The sequence below is a fragment of the Mercurialis annua genome, linkage group LG8, assembly GCF_937616625.2.
Source record: "Mercurialis annua linkage group LG8, ddMerAnnu1.2, whole genome shotgun sequence".
Lineage (NCBI taxonomy): Eukaryota > Viridiplantae > Streptophyta > Magnoliopsida > Malpighiales > Euphorbiaceae > Mercurialis > Mercurialis annua.
The window spans coordinates 38,954,410-38,981,541 of record NC_065577.1 but is presented as its reverse complement, the minus strand read 5'-3'; the positions used below and the strand labels follow the sequence as shown (position 1 = coordinate 38,981,541).

General features: G+C 32.9%; 4 protein-coding genes and 1 long non-coding RNA gene across 6 annotated transcripts; 4 read left to right on the top strand and 1 right to left on the bottom strand.

The window, feature by feature from the left end:
• The first annotated feature begins 3,728 nt into the window (after window positions 1-3,728).
• LOC126662057 (B3 domain-containing transcription factor VRN1-like) lies at window positions 3,729-4,495 on the top strand. The gene is made up of 3 exons (XM_050355944.2): window positions 3,729-3,788; window positions 3,871-4,318; window positions 4,406-4,495. Exons 1-3 carry the CDS (start codon window positions 3,729-3,731, stop codon window positions 4,480-4,482), a joined length of 585 nt encoding a protein of 194 aa, XP_050211901.2. The 3' UTR covers window positions 4,483-4,495.
• Window positions 4,496-6,455: 1,960 nt separating this feature from the next.
• On the top strand, window positions 6,456-7,160 carry LOC126659936 (B3 domain-containing protein Os01g0723500-like). The gene is made up of 3 exons (XM_050353268.2): window positions 6,456-6,546; window positions 6,650-6,933; window positions 7,020-7,160. Coding segments are annotated over exons 1-3 (321 nt in total). The 5' UTR covers window positions 6,456-6,510; the 3' UTR covers window positions 7,021-7,160.
• A 5,849-nt stretch (window positions 7,161-13,009) lies between these two features.
• LOC126659952 (B3 domain-containing transcription factor VRN1-like) lies at window positions 13,010-15,517 on the top strand. Of its 2 annotated transcripts, none has more exons than XM_050353283.2 (8): window positions 13,010-13,254; window positions 13,348-13,723; window positions 13,816-13,979; window positions 14,075-14,345; window positions 14,452-14,597; window positions 14,698-14,983; window positions 15,192-15,283; window positions 15,363-15,517. In XM_050353283.2, the coding sequence occupies exons 1-8, from the start codon at window positions 13,183-13,185 to the stop codon at window positions 15,369-15,371; spliced, it is 1,416 nt and encodes a 471-aa protein (XP_050209240.1). In that variant the 5' UTR covers window positions 13,010-13,182; the 3' UTR covers window positions 15,372-15,517. The 2 variants fall into 2 exon arrangements, with proteins under 2 accessions (XP_050209240.1, XP_050209239.1); XM_050353282.2 differs by having other exon boundaries at window positions 13,011-13,254; window positions 13,810-13,979.
• Window positions 15,518-18,185: 2,668 nt separating this feature from the next.
• LOC126662056 (uncharacterized) lies at window positions 18,186-19,271 on the top strand. Its single transcript, XM_050355943.1, has one exon. The coding sequence runs from the start codon at window positions 18,186-18,188 to the stop codon at window positions 19,269-19,271; it is 1,086 nt and encodes a 361-aa protein (XP_050211900.1).
• Window positions 19,272-20,564: 1,293 nt separating this feature from the next.
• LOC130014932 (uncharacterized) lies at window positions 20,565-22,833 on the bottom strand. Its single transcript, XR_008789739.1, has 4 exons — window positions 22,685-22,833; window positions 22,496-22,582; window positions 21,071-21,143; window positions 20,565-20,666 (listed from the first exon to the last, which is right to left on the bottom strand). It is a non-coding gene; the product is annotated as an uncharacterized LOC130014932 (long non-coding RNA).
• Window positions 22,834-27,132: the final 4,299 nt, after the last annotated feature.

Sequence of the window (27,132 nt, the reverse complement as noted above, 5' to 3'; positions counted from 1 at the left end):
TTCGTGTACGCGGGTCATAAACGGGTCAGACCCGTTTAGACACTAACACAAATAGTCTAAACACGGACACGGCACGATTATTAATCGGGTTTAATATATAAAATACAAACACGACACAAATATTACACGGATTACACGACACGTAAAAACACATTTATCTAAACATGTTAACTAATCAACCCGTTTAAAGTGACATGTTAAAACCCATTTAATTATTTAAATACTTTTTTTAAATTTATTTAATATAATACTAAAATTATTATTACAATATTTTGAAATAAATATTATTTTATTTATATATAATATAAAAAATTAAAAACATTTAAATTATATAAAAACATTAATTAAAATTAGTTAACATTGTTTAAACGGGTTAGGCGTGTATAACCCATTTAGATACGAAACTAATCGTGTCATAAACGGGTTGATTCATTTATAACCCAAATCCATTTATATCATAACCAAACTCGTTTAACTTCGTGTCGAATCATATCATTTAATCATGTTGTGTTTAAAATTGTCAGGTCTAATTTCTAGCATTGTTATGAGTTTTTAGGCAAATTTGATAATATTTATAAAGTCGAAAAAACTCAAACTATTAGATGAAAAAATATAATATTATCATCAAAAGACTTATATATATGATAATATTAAATTTTCTATTGTATTATTTATATTTTTCTATTTTTTTAAAATTAAAAAGGGAAAATTTTGTGGGAGGAATTGAAACCACGACCTAACAGATTTCTGCTAGCGCTTATATCATTTGATCTATAATTTACTGGTATATTTTTGTATTTTAATACAGGTTTATCCTAACAACTTAAGATTAGATTAGTTATTATAAACAAATCTACTATTAAAGACTATCAATCTAATCAAAATTAATTTACTTTATCTTTTTAGCCGAATTAGCTAAATTGTTATTTGAACGGAAATTGATATAATCGAAATAATTAAATTCTTAAAAATATAAGTCGGTTAATATAATTAGTAGATTTATTTGGTTTGACAGGTTATTGCTCAACTCTACATTTTGGTCTGTTATGTACGTTAATTGCGTTTCGGTCAACTTAAAAGTAGAAATAAAAATCGGAATGGAAATAATAAAAGAATTAAAAAAACTATTTAATAAATTGTTTTAAATATGTTTTTCAAACTAAATGAAATTGATAAGAAAATGAAAATGAGAATCAAAGAGAACAGAATGAAATTGTTCTCATGTATTGGAGAATTGTATACTTATTTCTATATAATTAGTTCCCCTTAAACAAAAAAATAAGAATTTATGTTTTGATTACAGTACCATATTTCAAATCTTTTTTAATGATTCACACTCAGAAGAGTTGATTCTGTGAAAATGATGGGTCTGTTGAGTGATTTACTATCTCACAGATATATTTCACAAATGAAGAAAAAGCTTCCCACTGACAATTCTCAATCTACATTCTATTTTCATCCTTTTTTTTTCATTTTATGTTATTAAATTACAGAAGTACAATAATCATTTTTATTATGACAACTTCAATAAGTAATGTATCTTATAATCCATAAAACTTTTATGAATTTTTTTTGAAGATTAAAAAAAAAACTTTTATGAATTATTAAGACAACTCCAACAACTCAAAAATCTCCAAGAGAATATCGTTCGTGATTTTTTTTTTGTAAAAAGATAAAAAAATGACGGAGGTCGATCTATTACGTATATTATTTATATATTTTTAATTGAATACTAGGGTTTTTCTCAATTGCATATTTTCAGTCACATACATTATGAATACAATAGGAATGGATAAAATCAGAGATAATCAAACCTTCATGATCCATCCCAAGCAAAGACTAGATGTAATGATTATAGTCCCTTCTCTTTTCAATTATAAAATGTCAAGTATTTCTATCCAATTTTATCATAAACAAAGTAGAATTTATCTTATTAATTTAAGGAATATTATAACTTATTAATATATCTTATTTTTCTTTAGACTAAATTTGAATAAAAATAATTTGAGCGACATTTTTATATAAATTAAGTACTTCAATTGATTTCCGGCCAAACTAATTAAGTACTTCAATTGATTTCCGGAAATCTTATGTATATCAATAAAAATAAATTGAGCATTTCATTTTGATAATTAAACTTAAATTTTATTTATACATAAGATTTCCGGCCAAACCGCATGCGCGACATCCAGTAATTTTTTTCTTTTTTACTTTTACATGAAAACTTATTACTTATGCATAATTTGGTTTAATTATCATTAGAAATTTTTTATACATACTCCGATTTACATTAAATAATTTTAATATCTTAGTTAATTAATTCCAAAAGGAGTCGGTAGTTGGACTCTAGATTCCTTCGGACATGGTCTATTGTCTTTGTAGAGAAATGGTACGATCTTGGACTGGCCCCCTTTGATGAACTGGACTATTGCTGAAAATTCACTTCAATAAACATCTATTTTTATTTTATTTTTCCTATTTTATTGAGTCGTCGGGTAATATTTTTGCAATTTAAACTTCCAATGCGAGGTTTGCTCTAAGGAAAGCATCAGAGTTATAAAAGACTATCAAATTAAATTATTTTTTGCGAAAAGGTGATAGACGGATAGAAACGAAATCACTCTATTGACAAGTTACATGAGAAAGTTGCTCACTCTCTGCTCTCGGAGTTGCAATACCGATAAAAATAAATAAAGAAAAGCCTTATCCTATTTTGATATTATTCAAGTGAAATATATTTTTCTTGTTACATATGCACTTTTAATCGAAAAGCCTAATTATAAATTAAAACCGGCTTGAAACCACCTAAGGTTCCATTTCTATGGAGACCGTGAACCTCCGGTTTATGAACTATGGCCAAGAACATTGAATATTTTTAAGGCCAAATGTTATAAAAAGACCAAACCTTTCACAAAAGTTTCACAAAAGTCCTGACCTTTCAATTTTGTCGATTTTGGCCAAAAACTGATTATTTGGTTTCACAAAAATCCTGACCTTTCAATTTTGTCAATTTTGGCCAAAAATGGATTATTTGGTTTCACAAAAGTCCTGACCTTTCAATATTTGGCATGCCACATATGCGTCACATAGGCGCCACATAGCAAATTGAAATCAAATTGAGAGTTGGCCACAACTGAAACCAAATAATTTGTTTTTGGCCAAAATCGACAGAATTGAAAGGTCAGTACTTTTGTGAAACTTTTATGAAAAGTTTGGCCTTTTTACGATATTTGACCTATTTTTAATATCTTAATATCTTAATTAACTGAATATTAAATATTATTCAAGTGATATAATTTTCCCGGCTTCATTAATGATATCATTCAAGTGCCATAACTTTTCTTGGGACCACTAAATCTTCTTTCTAAGTCAAAAACCCAGAATAGGTTAAAAACATGATTATTAAAGTTACCTTGCCATTATTAAAATCCAGAAATGGAAACTTCTTATCCCATTGTCTTGTTCTAATCCAAACAAATGCTTAAAAACATTACTCTTTTTAGCAAAGAAATCAGCATTTTGACCTTAGTTAGGCTTTATTTATGATGATTAAAATGGAAAAAATATTATTTATCGTCTTCTAAATATTAAATAAATCTATCTGCTCATATTAAATAAGATATCTACCGGTAGGTGTGATATTTTTATTACTTAGAGTTAGACCTAAAACATTTCAAAACTTATACCTAAAACATTTCAAACCCTTCCAGAAACTGAGCTGCATGATCATGAATTCCCCTTGTTTCTTCAAGATTATTCTTCATAATGCAATTCGTGACAAGAAACTCGTGAGTTCTTACGTTCGTTTTCATTTTCAAATCTTGATTTTTCTTTAATATGATAATTTATCTGTTTTATTTTATATGTGAGGCCCTTCCAAGAAAGTTTATCAGTCGATATGGACATGAACTGCCGACAACGATTATTTTGAAGGTCCAAACTGGTGCAGAATGGCGAGTTGAGCTCATCAAATGTGATGATTCTGTGTTTTTACAAAACGGTTGGCCGGAATTTATGGAGTTTTACTCCATAGCCTTTCGATCTGTTTTGGTTTTCGAATTTGATCGAAAATATATTTGTTTCAATGTTAAAATCTTTGATTTAAGTACAGTCGAGATTGACTATCCGACTAGTGTTTTTGAGTTAGAGTCTGATCTTGAAATTGTGTCCGAAGAAGAGGTTAATCAAGATTCTGATAGTGATGATGACTCGGTTCAAATAGTACGGCGGATTCATAATTCACCGAACAGTAACTCGAAAGGGAAATCGCCATTGTTTGCTCGTCGGAAGAATCTGAAGATGGAAAATGACAAAGAAGGTATGAATTTTACACTATTGGGTTTTGTTTTTATTTCTTAAGAAACTATTTCTGATGTTTGTTGAATGTTTTTTTACTATGGAGCAGATTTTGAAAATTCGGTTCCAAGATCACTGGGTCGAATGGAAACAAAGAGTTTAACTCGGAATGCAAATTCTTGTTAAACCAATAACGTAGTTAGATTAATCTTATCATATCTTTGCAATATCTTAACTTCCATATCATTTTGTTATTATCTTGTTGTAACAACTCCCATTATCTCTCTATGTAAGTTGTATTTAACCTAAAGATGTGAATGAGAATTTAACTCAACTTTCACAAATCACTCTGTGTTTACATGGTATCAAAGCATTTGTAAGCAGAATGGTTTGTTGAATAACCAAGAAAAACACATGGCGTGGATCGAGATTGCATTTTAGAGGTGGTGTATGGTCGTAACCAAGGATAGCATAAACATCCAAAAACTTTTAAACGAGAGAGATTTGGAGATCGATGAAATAGCATTTGAAAAGGTGACTGAAATTTTAAAACTGGAGTTGGAAGACGATTTATTAAGTAAACCGCTGTTTGAAATGCATACGACCAATAGGAATGTGGAAGTGATGCAGTGTGAAGTAAGGCTAGTCCAGTTTCAACAATGTGACGATGACGTCTTTCAGACGTGCCATTATGTTCTGGCGTATACGGAGGTGTTTTAAAATGAGATATACCGTGTGAATTTAGAATGGGTGCAAGAGAGATATACTCACCACCATTGTCTGTGTAAATGGAGATGATAGGATACTGGAAGAATTTTTCAACTAGCAGTTTAAATTGAGGAAACAAAATGGCAACTTCAGATTTTTTCTTCATTGGATAAAGCCACACATATTTGCTAAAATGATCAACAAAAATTAAATAATATCGAAAACCATCAATTGATGTTTGTGTCGGACCCCAAACATCGGAGTAAATGAGTTCTAAAGGCTTAGTGCTACGAAGAGAATTTTCTGCAAATGGCAATTTATGACTTTTATTTAAAGCACATGAACTACAATGAAACTTTGAATCTAAAAATGATGGAAACTTCAAATTGCTAGAATGAAAAATAGAACGGATGACAGAGATGGTCGGATGCCCCAAGCGTTTATGCCATTCATCGAGTTGAGAGATTGTTGTGTGATTAACTTGAGGTTGGACTTCAATATTTATCTACTGGAATCATTTTCTATGGATGGAGCCAAAGAAGTTCTTACTCCCATGTGTTCTACATCTCCCTTGTTACTTAAAGATGGTTCCGCTCCTATTGATCCAACTCCTTATAGGAAATTGGTGGGTGGACTTCAATATTTATCTTTAACTCGTCCTGATGTCTCTTTTGCTGTTAATTGTCTATCACAATATATGCATTCTCCTACTGAATTGCATTGGACAGCTTTGAAACGGGTTCTTCGTTATTAACACCACTTTTCATGGTCTCTTTTTGCGTAAAGATTCTCCTTTACAATTAAAGGCCTTTAGTGACTCTGATTGGGGAGGTAATCGTGACGATGGTCGGTCTACTACAGCTTATCTTATCTATCTCGGATCCAATGCAATTTCCTGGAAATCATGTCGTCAAAAATCAGTCACTCGATCATCGTCAGAAGCTGAATACAAAGCAATTGCCAATACTGCTGCTGACATTTTATGGATACAAAATCTACTACAAGAGTTGGGAGTTCACTTGTCTAAGCCTCCATCCCTATTTTGTGACAATACTGGTGCCACGTATCTTTGTGCTAATCCTGTCTTTCATTCAAGAATGAAACATATTTCTCTTGACTATCATTTCGTTCGAGAATGCGTCACCAGTGGAAATCTCAAAGTTCATCATATATCCACAAAGGATCAACTTGCAGATGTGCTTACCAAAGCCTTAAGTCGACAGCATTTTACAACTCTTCGCTCCAAGATCGGAGTCTCCAACGGAGCCTCAATCTTGCGGGGGCGTGTTAAACCAATAACGTAGTTAGATAAATCTTATCATATCTTTGTAATATCTTAACTGCCATATCAGTTTGTTATTATCTTGTTGTAACAACTCCTATTATCTCTCTCTGTAAGTTGTATTTAACCTAAAGATGTGAATGAGAATTTAACTCAACTTTCACAAATCACTCCGTGTTTACAATTCTGACTTTAAATCTGAATATCCATTTTTCTCAATCGCAATGCAATCGTCCTTTGTCCATCCTTTCTATAACTGGGTAAGTCTCCGACTAATTAAGTGTTCAATTAATAATTCTGATTATATAAAAAATAAAAACTATATGAAATATCTGAGAAGTATGCAATTTGTTGTGTGTATAGCCTACCATACCGAAAATCTTTTCGGTTGAATATTTGCGTGAGGAACATGACAGCCTGATCTTAACCGGTCCGGATATAAGGACTTGGATAGTCGGGTGCAGTAGTAAAGTGCATCGTATAGGATCAATCAGGCGAAGATTCAATGTCGGATGGAGAATATTCGCGCAAGACAATTGCTTGGCGGCCGGTGATGTATGCACATTTGAAATGATAAATGCTGCAAAAATTACACTGCGAGTAACCATTTCTCGAAACATTGCGAATTTTGGCTCGTCGCACGCCTGGTAAGAACGTTATATTTAAGTGCCTCATGTTTTGATAATTCTCTGTTGCTAGTATAACTAGTGCTGAAGTTAGTTTTCTTGTGCAGAATCAAAATGCTGGTCGAAATGTAGTATCGAATCTGCAAGCAAGAGATGCTTCTGCTGAAACTAATTAACCATTTTCTTTAGTATCGAATCTGCAAGCAAGAAATGCTTCTGTAGAAATGTAGTATCGAATCTGCAAGCAAAAAAGGCACAATTATTAATGAGTATTTAATGTGTTTTATTTAAAATTAATGTGTCTTTCATTAATTGGCTCATGTAAGTAATCACGCCACGTGTCACGTATTAAATGGATGGTTCATAATCCTACGTGGTGGACTTGATTCACCTAAGAATTTCTCATGATTTACATTGATAAGTTGGTAAATTATTTGATTTGCCTGGCCATATGATTTGCTAGCTAGCAAAGAGATTTATTTTGCTGATAATATATGTGATTGATTTTTGGTATTTATAAAAAGCAATTAATTAGCTGACATGGCATTGTGCCATATAGACTTCCAGGCGCCAGATCAGCTAGAATTGCAGCAGAATAACCAGTAATTTGTTTTTGTTTTTAGAAGATTTGCCTGATCTTTAACTTGGAATATTTCATATACAATTTAGAAAAACTTCTTACAAAGTATATTATCTCATAAAATAGATAATTGATTTTCAAGGAATCTAAATTATAGTCTTATTTGCTCATTGACTTTGATTTGTTTTATATTGATAATTAAACTTTGAAAAAAGCTATCCGGATAGAATCTATCCGGATAGATAGACCCATTTTAGTTTTTTTCAAATAAATATGGAGGTTATTTAAGTAGTTTCAGCTAAAAGTAAATTTTAAAAGACAATTAAAGTCTTCGGTAAATAAATTACTTTTACATTTTAATAAAACAAAACAAGATTAATATAACATTTTGAATTTAATTAGTATAATCAAAATCAAATACAACAAATACATGATAGGTTAAAAATTAGTTAGAGATAATTGATAGTGAATATTTATTTAGTATTTTTTTTATTTCCTAGAGCCCTTTGTCAAACAATAATCAAGTTAAAAGTTTGTATAAAATAATATTGCTGTATGTAAGTTTTAATTATTAAATTAAAATATTTATGTCGTTCAAAATGCTAGAGCTTCATTAAAGTCTTGTAGCAAATATAATAAAAAAATTACTTAATAATTATTTATGAATTATTTTTCAAAGTATCAATTTTAATAGGCATAATCCCTTAAAAAAAACCCGACCTTTCATTCCCTTTTTAATTCTATCGTGACGTTGAAAATTTGTCAATTTTATCCTATTTTGTGTTTTTTCATTTCAATTGTACACTGAAGCATAAAATTAACCTTTATTTATTTAACAAAAATTCAAAAAAATTCTTCAAAAATGGTCAATTTAATATAAAAAAATAAATCTAATGTAAAAAGAGTCAATTTAGAGATTTTTTTTAAAATTTTGCCAAATAATAAAAAGGTCAATTTTATACTTCGGGGTACAATTGAAAAGAAAAAAAATATATGCAAAATACGGTAAAATTGACTGATTTTCAACGTCAAGGTAGGATTGAAAAGGGGATAAAAGAGCGGGGTTTTTTAAAACATTGGGCCATTTTAATGTTAAGTCATTTAATTTTAATAAATTGAACATGCTGTAATAAATTAAGAGTTTACCCGTCTAACAGAAGGATAGCAGTGAATATGAAAACCATCGGTTCACAGATCCATTTTATACGGAAACCGGCATTGAACAACCGGTTAGTGGTTTTGCCCGGTTTCAAAAATAATAATAAAATTAAATTTATATTTAAATTTAAATTTTTAGAATGAAGATAAAATTGAAATTAATTGATTTATTATATTTGAATTAATAAATTTAACATAATTTACCATATATTTATATTTATTATAAAAGTACAAATTATAGCAATTAATATTGTATATGTAGTAATAAATTATAATACAAAAAGAAAAGATGTTGTGTATATACATACATACATACATATATACATATATGTACGTATTGATATAAGAAGTTTGAGATATGTCTGAACACACAATTACATTCAATGCGTGAAAATGCTGCTTAAATCTTACACTAACTTTAGCATCGTAGATTAAATTGAACAACCACCGTTCGATTGACTATTTACCATGTCTTATAGGTTTAATCAAGAGGACTAGAAGACAGACTTCAACAATTATGTATTTCTAATTTTAATAATTAGTGACATTTTTCAATTTTATTTTATTTAAGTTGTCAAACAATCATTCATAAAAGGTAAAATAAGAAATATTATCATAATAATTTTTTCAAGGGTTAATTACATATAAAATCACCATTTTTACACGAATTTTAAAAAATAACACGACCTTTAAAACATGTCAATTTAAGGCATCACCTTTCATTTTTTTTAAAAACAACATGGGCACGTTTTTAGATAAAATTTTGCTGACTTGAACACCTGATGAGAGTTCCACGTGTCATGCCATATCAGCAAAAATGCCAATAAAAATGTGTCCATGTTGTTTTTGAAAAGAAATGAAAGGTGGTGCCCTGAATTTCCACGTTTTAAAGGTCGTGTTATTTTTGCAATTTTATATAAAAGTGGTGATTTTATATATAATTAACCATTTTTTTAATATAAATATTTTTATGATTTTAACAGGTTTTATTATTAAAACAAAATTACTCTAAAGTCTCTCAATTATATCATAATTAACAGTTTGATACCCTTGTTTTAAAATCCTACTTAATAGTCTCTCATTTTTAATTTCATTAACCGTTAGACCTCTCGGTGTATTTCAGCACTTAATTTCAAATAATTTAGTACATTTTACAAAAATACAGGAGAATTTTAGTATTTTACACAACTGTTAATTAAATATGTGGGCCTCATAAAAAAAGTTCTCTTATTATTATCATCATGGCCATAAAAAAATACCAAAATATTGATAATTATTAAAATATTTAATTTTAAAAATAAACATCCGCTTCTATTTAAATTAATCTTAATTTAAATACATATTCATTTAAATTTTGATTAACAAAAATAATTAATAATTTTTTGATAATTTTAATATTTAAAATAATTTATATGGATTTGAAGAGTCATTTGAAGTAAAATGTTAATGTTTTGCATAATATCAAGAATTGCAAAAGATATATATGGCCGTTGATATTTTTGAAGGCGAAACAAAAAATTAATTGCCGGCTATGGATTTTAGATAAATTTCCATATTGATATTTTACCAAACAGTTAGAACGTCCAACCGGTTTATGGCATTATTTTGGAGATCTCATTTTTTAAAATCTCGAACATCCGGTATAATTCTAAGGATTTGTTACTATCTGAATTCTCCGGAGCCGTGCACGTCTCTAATATCAATTTCGACATTTATATTAGTTTTGTTGATTAAAGTTGGTGGAAATTATGTAAAAATATTATTTAAATTATATTAAATATTATTAAGATTAACATTTATGAAATTAAAATATACGTAAATAGTTCATAATTTTATATATTTTTAATCATTTAAAAAAATAAATACAAGTATGACATAAATTAAAATATAATATTGTTTAATATTATATACTTTTGTCACTTTATCAAAAATGTGTCACATGAGAAATTAAAATAAAATTAACTATGTGTTTTATGAGGTGGTGTTTATATTAGCCATTCGTTGCCATTTTTTATTCTTCTTTTGCTCAAATCAATGTGTTTTGTTTATTTGTTAATCTTTCACTTTTGATCAGTGTCAATTTTTTTAAAAATTAAATACTCCCTCCGTCCCACTTAAGAAGGGACATAGCCCTTATGCACATAGATTAAGAAAATAATAACTACTTTTGGCTTTTCTTATTTTACCCCTATTAATTATTGTCTTATAATTTGTGTGTAGAGTATTAGCTTTAATTATAGAAAGAGAAAATGAGGGTATAAGAGAGAATTCCTTATAAAATGGCATAAAAATCATGAATTGGCCTTCTTAAGTGGGACAAAAAAAATTGAGATATGTCCCTTCTTAAACGGGACGGAGGGAGTATATCATATTATTGGATCGTAAGAATTGTTTTGAGAATCAGTATTCTTAATTTCTTACGTTGCACTCCGATGTTAAAATTTCGAAATGGCTGCAGAAGTAAATTCAATAATAAACTGGATTTTGATTTGCTATTTCTTAAGGAATTAATATTTTTCATTATGACAATGACATTTGGTGATAAACTTAGAAGAATATATGTAAAATTTAATAAAAATGGACAGTTATCTTTGATACCATTTGACTTGTTAATCGTTTTTTTTATAGCTGTTAATTCTTTTTTTTCATTTGCTTTAATAATTTAAATTTTAAATAGTGGTAATTTTAATTTAGTTAGAGTAAAGATAAAAATTGGTTAGAAAAAGTTAAATAGTAAAAACTTATCAACAGTGAAGATAAATATTGATTGAACATTATTTAAAAATTAAGGGTGACAAAAAATTACTAAAGGTTAAGACAGTAAATACTTTTAAATTAATTACTCCCTCCGTCCCACAAAGATAGGCTGTTTGGACAAACACGGGAATTAAAAAAAAGTTGTTAGATTAGTTAAAATTAGTTTATTTATGTAATTTTGTATTTTTAGCCTTTAATATTTTTTTTAAATAAATAAATAATGTATTGATGACTAATTTTTGTATTGGTGTATTTTGCATTGATATTAAAAAATGACATTTATTCCATATTGGAACATGGAGTAATTAATTAAGTTGAAGATAACAATATACATTTATTAGGGGTAAGTAAGACTTTTAAGTTTAAAATTATTAACCAAAAATAGAAGGTGACCTATAATTTGGGACGCCCAAAATAGAAAGGTGGCCTATTTTTGTGGGTCGGAGGGAGTAATAAAAATAATAAAAATAAATATTCTATCCGGATAGATTCTATCCGGATAGCATCACCCTTAAATTTTAATCTCATTTCAATTGGAGATTCTTTGACCAAGAAATATGTGTCCGAATCCGATTCTTTTCTTCTTATTTTTACTTTAAAAATTGCTACCTATAAGCATAAGTTGAGTTAAAAATTTCTCACTGAAAAATGTTATGCATAATATATAAGTTTTCAAATAAAAACAAGAAAAAACTCAACGATACTTGATAAGAAAAAAAGAAAGCGAAAATCGACTATTGTATATAATTTTGATCAAAAAGCCAAAATTATAAACTAAAACCGGCCTGAAAACCGCCTAAGGTTCCATTTCGATCGAGACCATGAACCTCCGGTCTTTGAGCTATGGGTCTGGCCCCGAACATTGACTAATTTTGATATCTTAATAAATTATCATATTAATATTAATCAAGTGATATACTTTTCCTGGCTTTATTAATGGTATGAGGTATCATTTAAGTGATTGAATCTTTCTTGGTAGAAAAACAGATTTGATTTTATTCATGGGACCACAAAATCTTCTTCCTAAAGGCAAAGAAAAGACAGGTTAAAAACTTGATTCTGAAAGTAACTTTTTATCCCATTAATTGATTGTCTTGTTCTCATCCAAACAAATCCTTAACAATAAGAACAACCTTACTCTTTTTAGCAAAGGATTCAACTTTTTGGTCTCTGTTAGACTTTATTTATGCTAATGAGAATGGGAAAATATTATCATTTTCTTCCTCTAAATATCAAATAAACTTTGTTTATAAATTACGATAAATATAACCAGAATTTTTCGGAAGTGTATTATTTTAAATACTAAGGCATTTAATAAGTTCTATATTAGTTTAGATTGAAATTTAATTTTTTGTATTTTTCTTTTGAAAAAAAACAACGATATATGCTTATATTTCCGATAAAAATCACACCGAACGTTTCCTCTTAATTTAGTTCAATAACTATTTAAAAACACGATCGGTTTTGATATTTTCACCATTTAACCAAACCGAACAGAAGTATAAATTTCACACCCTAACCTCCTATTATTGCTTCCTTAATTAAAAGTAACTAATGATAGGATAAATAACTTTCCTCTGTTAATAAGTAAATATGCTCACAGATTCAAGACTGAACCAGCTCATGAGCAGTGACTGTGACTAATCACCAAAATAGAAACTGTAGCTACCTATTTTTATCTCAGAAAATAATTACTTGCTAATTTTATCTCAAGAAAATTAATATGAAAACTATATTCTAAAATTCAAGAAACTCAGCTGCTTAATCTATCAACCATGAATTCTTGCTCAAATTCTCCTAGTTTCTTCAAGATTATTCTTCATGATACGCTTCGTGACAAGAAACTTGTAAGTTCTTACATTTTCAAATCTTGATTTGTCATCTAAGTTCGGATAATTTTATGTTATAGTTATGCTAATATAATTTTTTTTGTGTCTTAGGAATTACCAAGAAAATTTATCAGCATGTACCGGAATGAACTATCAAGACAAATGATTTTGAATATTCGCAATGGCGAAAAATGGCCCGTAGAGATTTTTAAATGGGATGAAGCCGTGTTTTTACGTGACGGTCTGCAAGATTTTATGGAATTCTACTCTTTAATCTACGGGTCTGTTCTGTTCTTTGAGTTTGACCGGAAAAATATTTGTTTCAATGTCATCATATTTGATGAGAGTACTGTGGAGATAGATTATCCCATTAGTATTCTTGAAGAGTCTGATATTGAAGAATTATCTACCCGGAAATCGAACGGGAAATCGCCATTTTCGGTTCCTCCTCGACCTTCGGAGCAGTTGAATGTAGATCATGAAGAAGGTATATGCAAATTTACATTAGTGGGTACTTTTTTCTTTGTTGAGAAATTATTTACATTAATGTGTACATTTTTTATATACTTGAAGGAACAGAATCTGAAGTGAAGGCAGGAGAAAGAATTGTGTCAAGCTATAGATCATTGACAAGAAACGAAACATTGAATTTTATTCGGAAAACGAGGGCCAAGTTTAGCTCGAAAAATCCGTATTTCATTCTCGTAATGCAAACATCATATGTTGATCCTGAATATAATTTTGTAAGTTTTCAAGTTCATGAAAAAAAATAATTAATTAGTAATCATGAATAATCTGAAAAATGTGTAACATTGTTTTCTGCATCCTATATATGTAGCCATCCATACCGAAAGTCTTTGCGGTTAAATTTTTGCGGAAGTATTACGAGGATGTGATATTTAAAGGTGCGGATGGAAGAAGTTGGTCGATTGCCTACAGTAACAGCTTGTCGCGTGCAAGATTTCACGTTGGGTGGAGAAAATTTGCGCAAGACAATCAGATCGAAGCTGGCGATGTTTGCGCCTTTGAAATGATGAATCGTGCCAAAATTACATTCAAAGTAACGATTTTTCGAGATATCAAACCTGCGAATTTCTGCCTATTGCTTGGTAAGATAAATGTGTGCATTAAGCCGGTTCTGCCTATTACTTATAATGAGGAATAAATTATTAGTATTATTTTGGTGATATAAATGATTTCTGATGGTGTTTGCAGGCAAAAGGATAGTTCCAATGCAGAGATCATTGACAAGAGAGGAAACAAAAAATTTGATTCAAAAAGCAAATAGCAAATTAGCATCAAAGTTTCCATATTTCATAATTGCAATGCAACCATCACTTGTTGATCCAGTCTACAATATAGTAAGTCTTCAAGTAATTTATTAGTGATTAATTAACATTTTAATTATTTAGTTTGTCAGAAATTTGAAATTTGTGCAATTTTTTTATGTCTCTTATATAGCCAACCATCCCGAAAGTGTTTGCCTGCAAATATTTTCGGAAGGATCACGATGATGTGATATTCAATGGTCCGGATGGGCGAAGTTGGTCACTTGAGTACATTAATAGCTATTCGGATGGAAAAGAGAGGCGAAGATTTCACGTCGGATGGAAACAATTTGTACAAGATAATCAGATTAAAGCTGGCGATGTTTGCGCCTTTGAAATGATTAATTCTGCCAGATCAATTACGTTTCGAGTTACCATTTTTCGGGACATCAAAATCGACAGTTTTTGCCCATCACCTGGTAAGACTATTTGTGCATCAGTTAAGTCTATGTTTTACGGAAGCTTATTGAGTCATATGTAGTACTATAATTTGGTTCTTTTTCTGAAAATGATTTAGAAAATATTTTTCATAAAAATATCATTTTACTATTTTTCGGTTTCAGGATTTTCGATTTAGAGTTTCAGAAATTTATGCTCTGTTTAAGTTTTGTATATTAAAATTTGCAGGTGACAACAACCAATCAAAAACAAAATTTGCTCCAGGGCCTTCCAAATCATCTGAACATAAAAGGCAAAAGAACTTTGTAGATTTATGTGAGGTAATTTTGTTAATTGTATATTGTTTTTTTTAGCATAAATAATTATCATTAATTAATAAAATTTTACTAAATTTTGCAGATAGATTGATCAAATTATTAGCAACACCCTTGAGTATTAATCTGATGTTATTTTTGATACATAATCTGATGTTATTAAGATACAATTTGTGTAATTGTTAACTTTTTAATTAATTAAGGATGAATGTAATTATAGATTAAGCCCTCATTTCCTTTCATCTTGATTTGAACTTTATGCTTTTTAAGTTACAATCTTATCTATTTTAATGTTGATCTCAATTAACTGAATTCGAATGCTGTTACTCCTTAAAAAAAAAACATTTTTGTATGTCATGTCTTAACTTATTAATGTAACTTAAAGGAAAAAGGTAAAAAACAAAAATCTTGACTTTTTCTAAAAAAATACATATTAGACCTTTTATTTTTTTAGGCACAATTAACCCTCTGTACTTTTAGAATTGAACAATTAAACTCTCTTATTTTAAAATCGAACAAATAAATCTTTTTAACTTACTTTTTGGGCACTTATCCATCAAATTTTCGGTAAATATTTTAAACATTAAAATTATTTTTGAACTTTTTTCTATATGATTATGAGAGACATGTCAGCTATTAACGAGTCACTACTAGAAAACTGCATTTTATCAACGGATTTTTCCGTCACTAAAGGCTGAAATCCGTCAGTAAATTAAGTTTTCCGTTGGTAAAAGGCTAAAATTCATCGTTAAATTAAAAAAATTATGTCGGTAATTCTTTGTATTCTAGTAGTGAGTGTTTCTAATGATGATGGACGAAAGGGGTTATTAATTCTATTTGAAAACAAAAAAGGCTTAATTTTACTCCAAAAAAGTAAACATATTGATCTGTATTTTTGTGAAAACAACGAGAATTTTTTTTTATACCTTTTGCCTAACTTGAACAAGTAATTGCTTTATCTATATATATATTATAATTGCAAGGACTAACAGAGCCCTCTCATTCATTCCTATCAAATAAAGAATTCCTGTTAATTTCCACTTTTTTAAAATATTTAATTTAATTTTATAATTTTTTTAATTTATTCATTGTTAGTTCCTATCTTTTTCAAAATATTTATTTACATTTAATCGTAATTGCTGTCAGAAAACGATACTCTGCTTCTGCTGAAGAGTGTGAAATAATAGCTTGTTTCTTGCTTTTTCATGACAGAAGAGAGTCCCCAAAAAATGCAAAAACCAGTGACAAACTTTCTTGAATCAACACATCAGTCTCAGTCTGAATCGTTATAAGTTTGTAGCTTTAGCTCAAAATGTGCAAAGATAAAACAATCCTAAAACAGTCTCTCATAATTAGCAAGAATATCGAGGATGTATTTTTTCTGACTGAGAGACATATTTTATGGTGTGTGATGAATCTCAAGACCAAGAAAATAAGTCAATGGATCCAAAATATATAGTTGGATTTTTATAGTCTTTATTCTAATTTGTTTGGTTCTTGTATCTTTTTATGTTTAATTTACCGGGCTGCCAATAATATGGACAGTTATGAGGATTTCAAACATTCAAAAATTTACGGGCTTTTTACACAAACAACCTACTTTGCCCATTTCTTATCTTTTATACGGGTCCAAGTTTGCCTTTTCTAAACTACCATGTGCGCCTTATTTTATTACTTTCATACGGATTCTATATATTAAATCCTAATAGCATAAAAATCATAACTTCATTTATTTTCTCTCTCCTCATCATTAAATTCTCTCTTCCTCTCAGCTCATCTTCTCTCTCTTCCTCTCAGCTCATCTTTCTCTCTCTTCCTCTCAGATCATTGTTTCCCCTCAGCTCAGATTTAAACAAATTAATCTGTCAACATACATCGTTATTCTACCTCAGTTTCTGATCGCGAACTGATTTTGATAAACTTCATCAGCTATCTCCATCAATTCGACATCTTCATCTTCAAATTACGAAGAAGCAACACCTAGATCTTAATTTCAAGCGAAACAGTTAAGATAATTCAAGTTTAGATTTAATTTCTTGCTGTTGACTTTAATTTTCTTAAATTTACAGTTTAATTAGATTAATCAACAGAATATCATTAATAAGTAAAGAATTAAATATAAAAATAAAATATATTGCAGTTTTCATGTTGATTTTGTTTTCATGTTAATTTTGTTTTCATGTTGATTTTATTTTCATGTTGATTTTGTCTCAGGGATGGATAGTATTGCAGTTTTTGTTCAGTACAATGGTTTTTGGAATGATAAGCTGAAATACACAGATTTTGCTGTTAAAGGACTTCTAATTCCAACAGATTGTAGTATGCAACATCTTGAAGAATTACTAGCCAAACAGCTACAAATAGATTTAGAAGACACAAATATGCAAATCAAGTATCAGGTATTTTAATACTTATAAATTTACAAATACTTGTTAAAATTTATATTGACAGAATATAATTAGTATAAAATTGATATATTTTGGATGACATGTTGTTGACTTTATGTTGATAAGTTGTTGATATCTTGTTGTTTTAATAGTACAACGATTATAATAATTTTTTTTTATGTTGACATCTTGTTGATGTGATGTTGATATGTTGTTGATTTTTGCATAAACAGTTCTTTTTTTAAACTCTTATCTAGGTCAAAGAAGACTATCCACCAATAATAATACAAGATGATGATGCTTTAAATTTCTACTTTAAGATGAAAGGAAAATCAACAGATCCAACACACTTTCCACTCTGCATTGAAATTGAACAAAAAATAAGAGATCTATCATTGTATGTATCATTGTCCAGATCAACACACCAGAATGTCAACAGAAATTCAACAGTCTGTGAACTCCAAGAGAATTCAACAAATGTTGATAATTCCAATTCAGTTTCAAATATATTTCAGTATGCAATGGACATGGGAAATCTGTTAGATGAGGATCAAGAAGTGCAGAGTCCTTACATAGAAAGTACGATCATTAATGAAATAAAGGCGACAGAAATTGAAGAAGGTCAAAAATACAAAGACAAGAACACACTAAAGACTATACTAAGCATTTACGCGATCAACAATCATTTTCAGTTCAGATCTTACAAGTCGTGCAAAATTGAGTACATAGCAATATGCAATGAGCCTGGCTGTGAATGGAAATTGAGAGCGTCGAGAAATAAAAAATCAAGTGTATTCATTGTGCGAAAATTTAACAATGTACACACTTGCAAAGTTGGGGAAAGGATGGCCGATAAAAGGCAGGCAACATATGATTTGGTTGGAAACTTCATAAAGGATAAGTACTCAAACTTCAAGACTGTTTACACGCCTGCCGATATTATTAGAGATATGAAGAAGGAATATGGAGTCGAACTAAGCTACCAAACAGCATGGAGATCAAAAGAGAGGGGATTAGAGCTCACGAGAGGACATCCGGCTGATTCATACAAATTGCTGCCTTCTTATCTACACGCGCTGAAAACAACAAATCCCGGGTCTGTTGCTAAATTAGAAACAAGAGAAGACAGATTTCTTTATGTTTTCATATCGTTGAATGCATCAATTAAAGGATGGGGTTTTTGCAAGCCGATAATTGTAGTCGATGGCACGTTCCTCAAAGCAGCTTATGGAGGAACTCTTCTAACGGCAGCGACTCAAGATGCAGTAAATAAGATTTTTCCTCTTGCATTTTGTGTGGTAGATTCTGAAAACGATGCTTCGTGGGAGTGGTTCTTTAACAAACTTAGAGAAACATTTGGCGTGAGGGAAGGAATGTGCATTATCTCGGATCGACATGACAGTATTAAAAAAGCAATTGAAAACGTATTCCCGGAAGCACATCATGGGATTTGTACATACCATCTTTTCAACAATGTCAAAGCAAGATATAGAAGAGCGAAAGGTGAAATCAGAGAACAATTTTTTAGGGCAGCCAAAGCTTACACGATTGAGCAGTTTGAAAAACACATGGCTGAACTTGACAAATTTGACCCCAAGATAAGGTAGTACCTCATTGAAGTGGGTTTCAAAAAATGGACGACAGTCCATTCCACCAGCAATAGGTATTCAACAATGACTTCAAACATTGCAGAATCTTTAAATGCAACAAATATAGCTGCAAGAGAACTGCCCATAACGACGATGCTCGAATTTCTACATTCGCTTGTGCAAAAGTGGACTCATGCAAATAGAAACTGTGCAAGATCATTAAAAACAGATATGACAAAAGTGGCAGAGGATATATTGAATAAAAGCTACATTCGATCTCTGAATCTGACGGTAAACCCATTTTCAAAACTATTGTGTTGTTGACCTGTTGTTGATTTCCTGTTGCTTTCCTGTTGATGTGGATGACCAAAATCGGATTCCTAACTCAATTCTTTTTTCTCGTGTTGTTGACCTGTTGTTGATTTCCTGTTGCTTTCCTGTTGATGTGGATGACCAAAAATTAGATTCCTAACTCAATTCTTTTTTCTCGTGTTGTTGACCTGCTGTTGATTTCCTGTTGCTTTCCTGTTGATGTGGATGACCAAAAATTGGTTTTCTAACTCAATTCTTTTTTCTCAGGTAAGCCCTGCAAATGACAATATATATACTGTCACTAAAACAAAAACTCCCTTCTCGGTCAATTTGGACACACAGACATGCTGCTGCCGAAGATTTCAAACAGACAAAATACCGTGTCCGCACGCAGTTGCTGTAATCAGGAAATACAACAAAGATCCTTTGTTCTATTGTTCAAAGTACTACATGAAGGAGACGTATGTCAACACGTACATTCACACTGTGTATCCAATGACGAATAAGTCAACATGGAATACACCTCAAGAAGTAAAAGATAAAATCGTGCTGCCTCCAGAATCAAGAACAAAATCGGGGAGACCGAAGAAGAAACGCATAGTGGCAGGACATGAAAAAAGGTCAAAGAATACATGCACGGTTTGCAAGAAGAAGGGTCACAATAAAAAAACATGCAAACGATCACTATATGTCACGACCCAATTTCATGAATCGTGACCGGCGCTAGGGTATGGGTATGGTTGTACCAAAACCCGTAGCAAGCCTTGCGGAAATCAATTAACCATTTAAACCTGCAGAAAACTGCTCGGGGGCAACCGAGACTCCAACCTAGGTCTAGCACTTTATATTACAGTTCTAATATAAATAATTTAAGTATCTGAAATATTCACAGCATGCCTTAAATATAATAATAAAATATTCCGGAGTGAACATGCCAATAAATAATCGAGCAAATCGATAATCCCAAAGTATAATAATCCAACGAAATAAATGACTAGTTCTACTGCGGTCTAAGAGTTCGAAAAATAGAAACTAGTTTAATAACATAAAAACCTCCGAGGAATCAAAGAATCGGAGTGGACCAGCTTTCAAATCATAAACCTGGAAAATTTGGGAAAACAACGGGGTCAGATATACTGAGATGAGTTCGCAATACTACTTACATTTATTAAGTTTAAAACCCTTAAATCAAAACATTTTTATACTAATATAATATGATTATGGAAAAACAGTATTGAAATGATCCCAGCGTAAGTATGACATAGCATACCGATAAACCCAAAGTGGACGGGAACAAATCCTCGTCAAATAAATATACCAGCGTGAGCAAGACTTTAGTCTGCCGTTTCCCAGAGTACTTACCGGTGCACACAGTCTCGATACAAGCCTATCGAGTAGCTCGTTTCAATCCAGTTCCATAATCCGTAAAAACAGTTCGCAAACATTTATAATATTAAAATAAATTGCGGTACTTAATAAAGCGGTAAATAGCACTACAAACTCACTGCTTGCTTATCCACGTGATCTTGGCAAACAGCTAACCCTGCGTAGACTCCGAAGCACGAGCAGTCGACGGGTCTAAAATAATAAATAGGTTAAAATCCGTACGACCCCTAACTCTAAGATCTCTAGACTCCACGTAGGACTAGCACGATTAAATAACCAGATAAATCACAGAGAAACACAATTTTACAAATAAATTGCAATGCCGTAATTAATTCAAGACTATTGAGTTCGCACTTAAATACAATCCGAAAATATTATTAAAATAATATTTAATTGATAAATAAAATCAATTCCTCAAATAGTGAGTTAGCCGAGTTTTTCAAAACTACCAAGCTAAACTCACATGTCGGTGACCCAAGTCCAAACCGACCCAACCATAAAATCAGAGTTATAAACCACAGTTTATAATTAATATTAAATAAAATATTAATTAACATCAAAATAGAACTCAATAGCTTGAAACCCAAGTAATTAAATATTACCGGCAATTATCTCAATTAATTAAATAACCAAATAAAGCTAAAATGTAAATTTAATTCCAAAGGCATTCTAAGCCAAAAATATCAATTTAACAATTAAACAATAATTATTAATTTAATTTTTAAATATTCAAATATTATTTTTATGCCTTAAAAATAATATAATTAATTTGACAACTTTCAAATTAAATAAAATCCCCAATACTTATTTAGTATAGTCAATATATAATATTACGTATAAACTATTATAAAATTAATATTTAATTTAAACTTAAAATATTAATGCCCGAAGTAATTTCAAATTATAAATAATGTTATTATTTAAATCGCTAATTAATAAGTCGAAACCAATTTCGTAAATTGAAATCAAAAAATCCATATCAAATAGTTAAAAGATAAGTTTAGGAATCAATATATTTTAGACACAAAAACTTAGTGATTGAAACCACCATTTAACCAAAAGTAATTCAAAATATCCAATCATACTTTGCCACATAGTCATCTTCTACAATTATTCATACCATCAAACCCAACTTATACTTGCAGAAACAAAGAAAACGAAACCAAGCTTCTTCTAAACATTTCCCTAACCAATCCTTAACAACTCAAGACCTCCTAACCTAAGCATAATCAAAAGCATATTGAACTCGGCAAAACAAAACCAAAACAATGAAATCCAAAATCAGTTACAGTAACCAAACTAACATAAGCAAGAAACGAGCTCGAGACAACTGAAGATTTAATCACCGAGAAATTGAAACGACGAGCTAACAATCACACTAAAAGTTTTAACAATTCAATGACAGATAATTAAACGTTCAAGAACAGCAAACTTTCCCTTAATAAATCTCAAACAACTCGGCAGAAACGAACCAAACAAATAGGACCAAGTAGCACGTGAAAAACGACGAAACGACATCGATTATTACGGGTTCGTTTACGTACCGTTTGACGAACGAAAGGTGTAGAAACGTAGATGCGTGAGTCTACTTTCACGGGAAACAAACGGAATTGATTTCGACCTCCGAACGGCTGCCAAACGAATTGAAATCCCAAGAGGTCGATTTAAAACTCAAAAACAGAATTTACGTAAACGCGGCAACGGTTACAGCAATTACGAGAAAGATAACGTACCGTTGTGTGAAAACTAAGCTCGGACTTGTAGATGGCTGAGTCTACAATCTCAGGAATCAAACGGAACGAAATTTGGAGCTAAAACGAGAGAGTTATCACTTACGAACGGAGACGTCGTTTTCAGTTTAAAAACAGAGTTTCAAAGCTACAAACTTAGAATTCCCACGACAATTTGGTGCAGAATTTCTGGAATGTTTTTGAGAGGAAAAGAGAGGCTAGGATAGATGGATAAGTAGTGAACAATTTCGGTTTTCAAAACGTTTTGAAATAACAAAAGGATCGCTGGAAATCAGGAGCAGAAAACCGTCCCCCTATCAATCCGTAGCAGGTCTCGAACGAGACCTGCATTTCCCGTACGAGACCAGGTCTCGGTTCAACGAGACCTGGTCCAACCAATTCTGGTTGGACCGAAACTCAACCCGAATTCGTTTTTTTTTTTTTTTTTTTTTAATAAAAAATATATTTTCGAAACCTGGACTTTAATTAACCTTTTTCGAACCCGGACTTAAAATTAAACCATTTCCGAATCGACAATAAATTTAATTACGTCGACAACTAAATTGTTACCGGAACTCGTAACTTAAACTTCAAAATTTTACGGGATATTACATTCTCCCCAACTTATTAAAAATTCGTCCTCGAATTTAACACAATAAACAGATAGCACTTAAGATAACACAAACACAAATAAAGCTCACAAAATTCCACACAACAATTAATTTTCGTACCTCAAGGAAAAAGAAAAGGATAGCGACTCCGCATATCCGACTCGGTCTCCCAAGTGCACTCCTCAACATAATGGTTCCGCCAAAGAACCTTGGCCATCGGAATTTCCTTGCTCCGTAACTTACGAACCTGCGTATCAACAATCTCAACAGGCTGCTCCTCGTAAGATAGCTCATGGTCAATCTCAACACTTTGCGGTACTATCACGTGAGAAGGATCAGAAATACACTTCCTCAACATGGAAATGTGAAACACTGGGTGAACCAACGACATATCTGGTGGCAACGCTAACTTGTACGCCACTGCTCCAATACGCTCAATGATCTCATACGGACCAACATACCTCGGTGCTAACTTCCCCTTAACACCGAAACGCACAACGCCCTTCATAGGCGAAACTCGAAGAAACACGAAATCTCCAACCCGAAACTCCATGTCTTTCCTCTTCGGATCAGCATAACTCTTATGCCGACTAAACGCTGTCTCCAATCTCCGCTTGATCAATGGTACCTTCTCTGAGGTAATCTGGATAATCTCTGCTCCCGAGAGCTTGCGCTCGCCAACCTCCTCCCAACAGATAGGAGATCGACACTTGCGCCCGTACAAGGCCTCATAAGGTGCCATCTCGATACTAGCGTGGTAACTGTTGTTGTAGGAAAACTCAATCAAAGGCAAATGAGTATCCCAGCTACCCTGAAAATCCAGAACACACATCCTGAGCATGTCCTCCAAGGTCTGAATAGTCCTCTCAGACTGACCGTCAGTCTGAGGATGAAAAGCAGTACTGAAATCCAATCTCGTACCCAAGGATTCCTGCATCGCCTTCCAAAACCGAGAGGTGAAAACTGAACCTCTGTCCGAAACTATCGACACTGGTACACCATGGAGACTCACAATCCGATCGATGTACAACTGTGCCAACTTTGAAGCCTGGTAAGTAACCTTGATCGGTAAGAAGTGAGCTGACTTGGTCAAACGGTCAACTATCACCCAAATCGAATCATACCCCTGTCGGGTACGTGGCAAACCAACCACAAAATCCATGGCGATTCGCTCCCATTTCCACTCTGGAATAGGTAGCGGTTGCAGATATCCAAACGGTCTCTGATGCTCTAACTTTACCTGCTGGCAAGTCAAACACTTAGACACAAACTCTGCAACATCCTTTTTCATTCCGCTCCACCAGTACGTACCCTTGAGGTCATGGTACATCTTGGTAGAACCCGGATGAACACTGTAAGCTGACTTGTGCGCTTCCTCCAGAATCTGGTCTCTCAAACCATCCGAATCCGGAACACACAGTCGAGAACCGTACCTGAGAACTCCATCCGCCAGAACAAACTCAGAATTTCCATCTAGATGGATCTCCTCCATAATTCGTTTCAATTGTGGATCCTCAGCTTGTGAAGCTTTGATCCTATCAATCAAAACCGGTTGCACTTGCAACTGTGCCAACAAACAACCTTTCTGCGAAACCTGAAACCTGTAACCCGAAGCTAAAAAACTATGCCACTCGCGAACCATGGGTCACCGCCCAACCTCAGAAATATGGGCCAAACTGCCCGAAGACTTGCGACTCAACGCATCGGCTACCACATTAGCCTTGCCCGGATGGTACTGAATAGAACAATCGTAGTCTTTCAGTAACTCCAACCATCTTCGCTGCCTCAGATTTAACTCACGCTGATCAAAGATGTACTTCAGACTCTTATGATCAGTAAAGATCTCGCAAGTCGCACCGTACAGATAGTGCCTCCAAATCTTGAGAGGAAAGACCACAGCTGCTAACTCCAGATCATGAGTAGGATAATTCACCTCATGCTTCTTCAGCTGGCGAGAAGCATAGGCAATCACCTTACCATGTTGCATCAGAACGCAACCCAAACCGATACGGGAAGCATCACAATACACAGTGAACCCCTCAATGCCAGATGGCAAAGCTAACACAGGAGCTGTAGTCAGAATCTCTTTGAGCTTCTCAAAGCTCGCCTCGCACTTGTCAGTCCACTCAAAATTAACACCTTTCTGTGTCAGTTTAGTCATCGGTGCAGATATTCTGGAGAAATCCTGCACGAACCGACGATAGTAGCCAGCTAACCCCAGAAAACTTCTGATCTCGGTAACTGACCTCGGCCTCTGCCAATCCATAACAGCCTCAATCTTCGTCGGATCAACCTTGATCCCATCCTTCGACACCACGTGTCCTAAGAAGGTAACTTGATCCAGCCAGAATTTGCACTTCGAGAACTTAGCATACAGCTGATGCTCACGCAAAGTCTGCAGTATCGTTCTCAAGTGGAAAGCATGCTCCTCCTCACTCCGAGAATAAATCAGTATGTCATCAATAAACACAATAACGAACTGATCCAGAAACGGCTTGAATACCCGGTTCATCATATCCATAAACGCTGCTGGTGCGTTAGTTAACCCAAAAGACATGACCAGAAACTCGAAATGCCCATACCTCGTTCTGAAAGCAGTCTTAGGCACATCGACGTCTCGAATCCGAAGTTGATGATACCCAGATCTCAAATCAATCTTCGAAAAGCACTTAGCACCCTCCAACTGGTCGAACAAATCATCAATACGAGGAAGAGGATACCGGTTCTTGATAGTAACCTTGTTCAGCTGTCTGTAGTCAATACACAGTCGAAATGACCCATCCTTCTTCTTGACAAACAACACAGGAGCACCCCACGGAGAAGTACTCGGTCTGATAAAACCACTATCAAGCAATTCATGTAACTGTTCCTTCAACTCTTTCAGCTCTGCAGGAGCCATCCGATACGGAGGTATCGAAATAGGAGCTGTTCCCGGAGCAACATCGATACAGAACTCAATGTCACGATCAGGAGGTAATCCAGGTAACTCCTCTGGAAACACATCAGTGAACTCATTCACTATCGGAACACTATGCACATCACCACTGTCACCCTCTAAATCACGAACCACTGCTAAGAAAGCCTGGCAACCCTTGCCCATCATACGCTTGGCCTTGATCGCCGAAATTAGATTCTTAGGTGCTTCTGTCTTTTCCCCTTGGAAGGAAAAAGGCATATCACCCGGAATCCCAAACAATACCGACTTCCCTCGACAGTCGATAGATGCAAAATGGCGTGAGAGCCAATCCATCCCCAAGATGACATCAAAAGTCAATACATCAAGCATAATCAAGTCAGCACTAAGCTCTCTACCATGTATAACCACAGAACAAGAAGGATAGACCACATCCACCACAACACAGTCAGACAGAGGCGTAGATACAGATAAAGGCTCTAACAACCTAGATGGTGTCACACCCAATTTAGCAGCAAAACTCGATGAAACAAAAGAGTGTGTAGCACCCGCATCAAATAAAACCAAGGCATCTACAAATGAAATGGGAATAGTACCTTGCACCACGGCGTTTGATGCACGAGCATCCTGAGGAGTCAGAGCAAATACTCTGGCCTGACCCTGTCCCTGCTGCGGTGCCTGAGAAGAACTGTAGCTACCCGAGCCTCTACCACCGTTCCCACGGCCACCAAAACCACGCCCTCCTGAACCACGGCCCCGTTGGCCACCAAATGAAGCGGCAGGCTGAGAGTACCCTGCCGAAGGAGTGAAAACAGGTCTCTGCTGCTGAAAGAACGGCTGAGCAACACTAGCCGACGACATCTGTTGTCCAGATGACGGACACTCCCTAGCAAAGTGACCCTGCTGGCCACAAGCATAGCAACTAC

Excerpts from the sequence above, each read along its gene's own strand:
- LOC126662057 (XM_050355944.2), top strand. The coding sequence starts at position 3,729 with ATGAATTCCCCTTGTTTCTTCAAGATTATTCTTCATAATGCAATTCGT. Across the intron at positions 3,789-3,870 it reads CAATTCGTGACAAGAAACTC|GCCCTTCCAAGAAAGTTTAT; the intron begins GTGAGTTCTTAC and ends TTTATATGTGAG. Across the intron at positions 4,319-4,405 it reads GATGGAAAATGACAAAGAAG|ATTTTGAAAATTCGGTTCCA; the intron begins GTATGAATTTTA and ends ACTATGGAGCAG.
- LOC126659936 (XM_050353268.2), top strand. The coding sequence starts at position 6,511 with ATGCAATCGTCCTTTGTCCATCCTTTCTATAACTGG. Across the intron at positions 6,547-6,649 it reads TCCATCCTTTCTATAACTGG|CCTACCATACCGAAAATCTT; the intron begins GTAAGTCTCCGA and ends TTGTGTGTATAG.
- LOC126659952 (XM_050353282.2), top strand. The coding sequence starts at position 13,183 with ATGAATTCTTGCTCAAATTCTCCTAGTTTCTTCAAGATTATTCTTCAT. Across the intron at positions 13,255-13,347 it reads CGCTTCGTGACAAGAAACTT|GAATTACCAAGAAAATTTAT; the intron begins GTAAGTTCTTAC and ends TTTGTGTCTTAG. Across the intron at positions 14,346-14,451 it reads GAATTTCTGCCTATTGCTTG|GCAAAAGGATAGTTCCAATG; the intron begins GTAAGATAAATG and ends TGGTGTTTGCAG.
- LOC126662056 (XM_050355943.1), top strand. The coding sequence starts at position 18,186 with ATGGACATGGGAAATCTGTTAGATGAGGATCAAGAAGTGCAGAGTCCT.